General features: G+C 36.1%; 1 protein-coding gene across 1 annotated transcript in view; it reads left to right on the top strand.

The window, feature by feature from the left end:
- Positions 1-8,626, top strand: part of CTTNBP2 (cortactin binding protein 2) — a 75,634-nt gene that overhangs the window by 56,561 nt on the left and 10,447 nt on the right. The window contains 4 exon segments of the mRNA XM_010087677.1: positions 1-80; positions 3,044-3,222; positions 7,032-7,237; positions 7,461-7,646. The exon segment at positions 1-80 is cut by the window's left edge and continues 13 nt beyond it. Of these exon segments, the coding sequence (XP_010085979.1) occupies positions 1-80; positions 3,044-3,222; positions 7,032-7,237; positions 7,461-7,646 (651 nt within the window).

Here is an 8,626-nt window from a genome sequence, read left to right as displayed (position 1 = left end):
GTTGGGTTCAACTCAGGTGGGACGGGGAACCAATGCGTGGCTTGCTTCAAAGGTTTTTAAGAAGAAAAGTTATAAACAAGGTAAGAACCTGAATGAGCTTCAGCAGTTTTGTTCATCACCAGGTCTGTGAAATATATACGACAGTAATGTCAAACGCTGAGCAGAACTAAGTTGGTTCAGGAAAAAAAAACATTCATTTCTGGGAACGTACAGGCTGTCTCTCTGTAAGTTGTGTTTGGCCTCGTATAGGACGGCCTCATACAGGAAGGTGTGTGTCCATGGCCGAAGAGCATAAGCACACGGTTTGGCTGCAAATAATGATACTGTGGATACTTGTTTATCCACTGTATGGAACATCCTTTTTTCTTAATCTTCTGTGTGAGCATGATAGTAAGAATCTGTTTAGCAAACGTAAAATCCCTTTCTCAAAGAATGTATTCTATGTATTTAAAATAAGATTGTTAAATGTCCTGTGGGTATTGTCTAAGTTTTAAGCAGCAAAAGCAGTTTTCATGATTTTCAAATCAAAGAGGAAAGAGGGTTGAAAATATATCAGTACGGAAGTTGTTTTGAGCCAATGGGCCTGCTGAAGCTGCAACAAAACTCCAAAAGAGGATAAAGATGGGAAGTCTGTTTTAACATGAATAAATAAATGGAGGATGGGAAATGTAAAAAAAAAAAAAAAAAAAAAAAAAGAAGATATAGGCAAAAGCAGAACTGTGGAATTTTTAAAGTTATTTGGAATAAAACCATTCCTGTGTGATAGCAGCTGTTGCAGACAGTCAGGCAGTGTTAGACATTGGGAGGAGGAGTTTAATTGAAACAGCTGCAAAGGAAGATAATCTTGGCAGCAGAGTTTTGAACAGGCTTAAAAAGGGAGATTGTTCTAGGAAGAGAAAAAAATATCAGTAGTAAAGAGTCCTGGTCTGGGACAACAGACCTACTGTCAGTTCTGAGTGTTCAGCCGTACATATCTTAATTTTTCCTTGGGGATGTCATCTCCTGTACCCTGTGCTACAGTTCTCATCTATAAAAGCTTACTGATTCAAAGAGCTCCTAAAGAGGAAACGTGGTAACAGAACATTTCAGTTATGATAATGAGGAAATTTAGAAATGTTCTTAGGTATTCTTTAATAGCAAAACCAGAAATGCAGAATATAAGAAACCAATCATGTGAACACATGAACACACTGATGTGTTTCATCAGTGAAACTCTTCATAGATTAATTTTCTTAGATTATTTTTTTTCAGGTGGACAGTTATTTATAACTATTTTTTTCTGCATGAAACAATGTTTCCTTTTTTCCACATGTGCTTTAAATCTTTTAGTTCCTACAGCCGTAGTAAGCTGGAACCACTATGAGTAGTTGTCTGGTTGAGGGTATGAATGGTTTCCAGAATCCTTTCAAGGGATGGGGAGGGCAGCAATTGACTGTAGGCAAGCAGGTAGGTTGGTTGAAGCTGTCTGTATCTTGCAGATACACTATAAAGCCAGAATGAGGTATTGGCCAGATTACAGTGCAATAAAAGTATGAGGCAGAATTCTCCTCCATCCTCTTGAGGAGAAAGATTGTATTCTCAAGCCTACACTGGAGAATATCTAGTGATTTAAGCCCCTTTATAAAAGAACAGAAACACTTTGATCTTAGATCATCCAAGATCAAAGCGAAGTTGAGCACAAGGCCAAGAAATACAGCAATGCAGACAAATGCAGATGCAGTGGTATTCTGACTTGTTCACAGACAAAGGCTGCATCAAACTTATTCTGACAAACTGCTTTGGCTACCAGAATTTACAGTATCATGTAATAGAAGCCATTTTCAGGCTATCTTGTTTAGGCTTAAAAACAATCTTTAATCTCATAGATTAGAGTTTAAAAATGTGATCGGTTCCTACCTCTGACTGAAGTGGAACAGAATTTGGGTAGTAAACTCATTAAGTTTATTTACTCTAAAGCATATATGCAGATGGTGGCTATTTGGAGGAAAAAAGCCATGTGTCTTCCTGTATCTTCCCTAATTAAATAATGAATAAAAACGCCCAGTGTGCTAGTGCATTTGTTTTTTTAATACATACGTGTGCCATATGAAAACTCAAATGCCAGTTGATGTGGGGTTTAAAATAGTTGATTCTAAAGTTAAAAATAGAAGAGAGATTAATCTGTTATAAAAATCTAAGGGAAAGTAAAAGCACATTCATTTTGTGAATCAAAGAGTATTTCAAACACCCTTGCTTTGTGTTCTGATACCTTGTTTGTGCCTCAGTATTCATGTTTTCAAATGAAAAGCTCTTTTCCCCTTCTTTTGGACTATTAGGATATATGGAAACAGTTTAAATGTTTTTCTGCATTAACTTCATATTGTTCACCTGTAGACTCTGTCAAGAAGCTCTGATTTCAGTGTTGGCAAATACTATCCCTAGTGTGTCTTTTAATGCTTCCTTTAATTCAAACTGTTCCAGAGGATAATCCTAGGATTAGGATGATGAAGACTGGAATTTGGAGTCAGATTAATTAGAAGATTTTTCTGGCACCAAATAATTTGCCTTTAACAAGGCATACTGAAAATGTAAGTCTTAGAGGAAGACATCCTTTCTTCATTGCTACTAAATCTCAAATCAATATGGAAATCCACTGAGAACATGCCTGGATCAGACACTCCTGTTCAGTGTGATTGTATGTTCTTTTATATGCCTTATTTATATAATATACATTGCATAGGATATGGTAGGTATCTCTTGTAATCCTAAACACCATAGAAAAAACACTGCTGCCAAATCTGTGTCTCAGTTTCCCACGAGGAAGTAGAGGCATGGCAATTTATTGATAAGAAGATATCTTTTAAAGTATAGTTGGGGAAATAAGTTTTCATACAACAAGACTTCAGTATGCTCCATAAAAAGGTTTGACCAGTTTTTGTCTGTTCATTATTTTTGTAATAGCGATATACCAGGAAAAAAAAAAACCCCACGACTTCTTGGGGTTTCAAGGAAAGTGTTTGCAGTAGAGGTCTTATGTCATGTCAAACATCTTTTCTCTCTGCAGTTCAGAGGCAAACTACCTCCTCCATGTGATCCTGTGTGCAAGATCATAGACTGGATTCTTGCTGTTTGGCACCAGCTGAACTCTTGTTTATCACGTCTGGGAGCACCTGAAGCACTTATGGGGCCAAAACATTTCTTCTCTTGTCCTGTGGTGCCAGGGCATGGCCAAGCAACAGTGAAGTAAGACTTCTGTTTCCTGTTTGACACTGTTCAGGGCCAACTAGATACTTATTACAAACGTAGTAGTTAAGTTTCTCCCAAAACCCATCTGACTCAGCAACCTTTAAAGTATTTTAGCAGAAGTTATTGTAAGTTTTAAACTTTTGTTTGATATTTAATTACTAAAAGGGCAATTATGAAGGACACAATCAGAAACTGGGTGTCTAACACTGGTTGAAAGTCAGTCTTGTGATTTTTTAGTTGTTTTCTGGCACGGGGTCGCAAAATATTACTTGAACTGGAATGGCTAATATTGCTTAGCCCTTTAAAGGTTTTGTTCTGCATTTCAGGATGACACTGTAAAGAAAGCTGTTCATCAGTGAACAGACCAAAATAAGATTCAAGTATTCTAAGCTTGAAAAGTTGGTAAAGTTTCCTTTTGAATTTTTATATTTTTATGAATTTTATATGATTTCTCACTCTTTTTAAATATCTGATATAATTTTTAAACATATATACAATTTCACAGATGTATTAGCTTAGTAAATAAGGCAGATATATACATTTAGCTACTCATATGGTTAGATGTCAGGGGAGGTTTAGGCTAGATAGTAGAAAAAATGTCTTCACTGAAAGAGTGATCAGGCATTGGAACAGGCTGCCCAGGGAAGTGGTGGAGACACCATCCCTGGAGGTGTTCAAGAAATGTGTAGATGTGGTGCTTAGGGACATGGCTTAGTGAGTTAGGTGGTGTGGGCTGATGGTTGGACTTGATGATCCTTGAGGTCTTTTCCAACCTTAATGATTCTATGATTCTATGTCCAGTAATGAGAAATAAGGATGAAAATTTATTTTCTTGCCTACAGTTGTATTAATATCTGCTCACATTCGAACTTCTCTGTAAACGCTAGCAAGTGATAAAAGAAATAGTTTTAGAATTTTAAAATAGATTAATTTCATGCTAAGATGTTGCTTGGCTATATTAGAAAGGTAATGAGCCCTTAATTAAGTTTCAAAGTTATTCAGAATTCAAATAATAATATTGGCTTTTGGAGATGCAACATTACTTTTCTCACCCTGCTTTGTAACGTTCTCCTGAACTGCCACTTCTGTTCCCTCTCTGTCTTTTCTCTCTTGTACTAGTTTCTGCTGACCTGTCTTCTGGAGTCCTTTGGTTAGCGTATGCACTGCCTTTCTCATCTTTTGTTCTGTCTGCAGATCTTGATACATTTTGCTTGTTTATTTTCCTTTTCTAAAAGGACAGATTATCTAATATCCAGAGTAATTATCAAAGTCTAAATGGGGATGTAGCATTGACTTGAAATTTTATGGGTGATGTGAAATAAAAAAAGAATAAAGTATACCATGTGTCTATCTCCTGTCTCCCTCTTGAACCGTGTCCTCTGAAATTTCTTAATCATTTATTTATTGTAATGGTATGAGTAGAGGACAGAAAAACTATTCTTTAGATACTTTAATTATGCATTTCTGAGTTTGGATTTCTCCTAAGTAACTTTGACTGGATTCACAATGCTTTATTTTGAGCACAACCCCAAAATGTCTTTATAGTAGCAATATGCCATCCAATTCCTCATTTTAATGTGTTTTTTGTCCACTAATAAACAATTAAAAAGCACAGCCTCAGTGAGCACTTACTGGATGCTTTTCGTTTAGCAGCATGATGGCTAACAGTGTGGTCATATAACTAGCAATAATTAGCTTTAATTGGCAGCTCACTGGTTGCTGTTATTTCAATTTAATTAACCCCTCCTGTCCTCTTGCCCCTCCTCTCCACTGTGCTATTCTGCTGCTTTTTGCATTTATTAAAGCTTCACTGAGTCGGTTCAATTCATTAAGGCAGCAGACAGCTATCTACAAACTGGGTTTGTTGTGGGCTAAGTGCTAGCATGAGGCAAGTGGTAGAAACAGACAGCTGGGAAGGGAGAGAGAAGGTGTGACAGGAAACCGTTTCCTGCTGTGAGCTGTTTCAGGTAGCTCCACGGGTTTTGGAGAGTAGAGTGAATAAATGAGGAAAATTTTAGCTACATTTTTTTCTTGTTTTTGATCTAGGGAATTAAAGATGATGTTCCAACAGGAAAGTTTCACTTTACAGCTCATTTTCAGGGGTTGGGAGGATGATGTACCTTTCCAAAGAATCAGCTATACCAAAGAACTGGGGACTTGTTCAAGATGAGCGCAAACACAAGACTGAATTTAAACACCAGTTTGGAATTTTATTTAGAGAGGATGGCATTGGACAGCCTATCAGTTGTTAACTGTTAGATTACAATGGGCTCAATTAATTTTATCTTCGCAGTGTTGATTTCTGACCTTTTATACTAGCAGGATTGCAGCATGTCAAAAGCTTACGTAGGCAGAAATGGAGAGAGAGAATTCTTTTTTACTAAAATGAAAGTAATTGCTTATTTTGGTAGCTTAACTCAGCTAGCAGAAGACGACTGTATCTATATGGAATGGTATCTATAACACTATGCTAAGGAAGCTTCAAGGAACATCTGCAATACGCATTTTACATCTTATTTTAACAACTGTACTAATTATTTTTCCAAGTAATATAACTTTTCTCAAGCTTATACCAGCACTTTATAGCATGGTTATATATCATAAAAACTCAATCTTATCCTTCATAACTAACTAAAAATACATCTATCAAATGATTCATACATTCTAACTTTCAAAAAAAAAAAAAAAAGGGAAAAAGCCAAATCGTTATAATCTTCTGCATAATAGGATGGCTTCTGTGTATCACTATACAAAAAAAAAAAAGTTCATTTAAGTCAAACAGACTTTTTAACCTTCACTTTTTTGAATGTATTTCTGCAAAGCTGAAACACAGCATTACAGCCTATCATTTCTTATAGACCTTTAATATAAACCCTCTGACTCTCAATCTTACCATTTTCCTCCCACAAGAGTGTATAAGGGGGAAAAAAAGAGTTGGATTTGATCTAAAAAAAGATTATCTCAGTGTCTGTTATAGATGTGAACTGAGCCTTAAGCCTGAAACTCCTTTATCCCTTGAGAACTATAAGCTGTAAGAAATAGAATTTATTTATTTCCTAATACAAATTTTTCACTTCTGTGCTAAGACAATGTAATATTTTTCTCTTAGAAAAGCAAGAGACGCAGAAGAACCATGTCCCTTTGAATCAAATTTTTATAATCAGACTCAGTCTCTAAACCAGACAATTTGGAAAATCCACGGCATCCTAGAAACACAGTTCACCATAGATCAAATAAACAAAAGGAAAGTGAGAGCAAGGCAGCTGTATGAATAGAAAGATCTTGTAAACTGTACAAGTTTGGAAATGGAAGAATACTGGAAAGGGTGCAATCATAACTGAATACTTCCTTTTTCCCACGCTGGCAGCAAATAGGCTATGAATGGACACCTGCAAGCATGGAAACTTCTCCATGCACTGGCAAAGGTGAAACAGGATATTTATATATATATACATGTGTGTGTGTGTGTGTATATATATATACATATACATGAACACACATCTTTCTAGGACATTCTTTTAGCCTTAAATTGAAAAGGACGTTTTATAGTTTTTATCTGAAGGAGGAAAAGCATCAGATGGTAAAAAGCAACCTGAAAAAAAGTTAGGTCAAGTAATTTAATGTTAAACAAACAAATAAATCCTACCTTAAATAAAATCAGTTCCTCTCTGAAATGGAGTACAATAGGATGTCCAAAATACATGTGCTTCCTGAAAATGCAAAATCTGTTATGTTACCCAAAGCATAAAATCTTGGGTTTTAATAATTGTCTCTGAAGTTAAGGGATTTTTTCTGTGTGCCTACAGGTGGATGTCCAAGTTATGGAATGCTGTGATAGCTCCCAGAGTTCAAGAAGCAATACTCTCCAGAGCCTCTGTGAAAAGACCTTCTGTACCAGGACAAGAAATAGCCAAAAAAACTCCTAGCCAAGGCCAACAGGCTGTTGTTAAAGCTGCTCTCAGTATCTTGCTAAATAAAGCTGTTTTGCATGGCTGTCCTCTACCCAGAACAGGTAACAGTGAACAGTCTGAAAGGCAGGTAGTTGTACGTTGCCAAAGCGGGGCTTTTAACTGTTGGATTCCTTTTTTTTAAACTTCCACAGCATAACTGTAGTTATGATGGGAGGTGTGCAGTTAAAAGCATTTACAGTCACTAAGCTAAGTACTTGTATATGGTAGTCAAGGAACCATTTGCAACAGTCAATTCATGTTAACATTATTCTATTTTTGTTTCAGAGCTAGATAATTACATAGCAGATTTTAAGGGAGGAAATTTTCCTTTATCTGTGGTTTCAAGCTACAAAACTTGTAGTAAGAAAAAAGGTGAGAATGCTTCTTGGAGAAAAGTGAGCACAAGTCCTCGCAAAAAGTCAGGCCATTTATCCTCCCAGTCATGGAATAAGCAGGAGACAAATACTGAAGGTAAAGCTTTCTATTTTCCGCTATGAAACAAGGTGTGGAGGCTTAAGCTGCATATGAATCTAACTTTCATTCTACATCATTAATTAAAAATTCTCAATTAAATTACACTCATGTTTATGTTTACCAGTAAAAAATTGTATACTTCCCCCCCTCACAATTATTTATTTATGATTGTGAGGTATCCTCATTAATTTTTTTTGTTTGTTTGTTTGTTCTAATGCTCTTCCTGTTGTCCAGTAACGAGGTAGGCTTTGGGTCAGGTGGTGGAAGATTGAGCAGTTCCAGCTCATATTGCATGCAATGATGCTCTATCCTTGTCTTCCTCAATACTGGATGAAAGAAAGCTTCATTACTTGATTGTTCTGCACCTAACTTACAGTATACCTTGTTGGGTTTTTTTACACGTACTTTATAGCTTCACTACAATAATTTCTATTGTCTGAATCCAAGTAAAAATAAATGAATGGATGCATCCTCAGATCCTGCATCCCTTGTTCAATTAGATAAGTTGAGTAGAATAATCTAGAAGCCCTGTAGTGGAAGGAAGAGATCTTTGGCTTTAAACTGAAGATTTTTGTTTTATTTTCACTTCTATTGCAAACCATAAATGTAAAAAATTCAGTGTAGTCACAGATACTGTAAAGTTTTCAAGGAGTTTCCACATCATTTTCAGTATGCTGCTTGACAAAGAAGGCTTTATATGACCACATCTGTGCGTGTGTATGAATGTGAAAGTTATATTGGTTGCTTACGCTTTTGAAATGTCTTTTCACCTCAAGATCATAAGCCATCTATCAAGCACTTTACTACACAGGGATAATGGCTGGATATGTGCAGAAGTGACATCTCATTCTTTTAAAAGTACACATCTGTCTAGAAGGAAAACTTGGGAATACCATAACGGAATACAATATCGAACAGGAAAACTTCTAGAGGACAAAATCAAATTACTTATTTTGCTTTCAGAAAATGAAGGTAAC

The sequence above is a fragment of the Pterocles gutturalis genome, unplaced genomic scaffold, assembly GCF_000699245.1.
Source record: "Pterocles gutturalis isolate BGI_N339 unplaced genomic scaffold, ASM69924v1 scaffold23236, whole genome shotgun sequence".
Lineage (NCBI taxonomy): Eukaryota > Metazoa > Chordata > Aves > Pterocliformes > Pteroclidae > Pterocles > Pterocles gutturalis.
The sequence above is the reverse complement of the archived record's forward strand: the minus strand, read 5'-3'. Positions and strand labels throughout refer to the sequence as shown.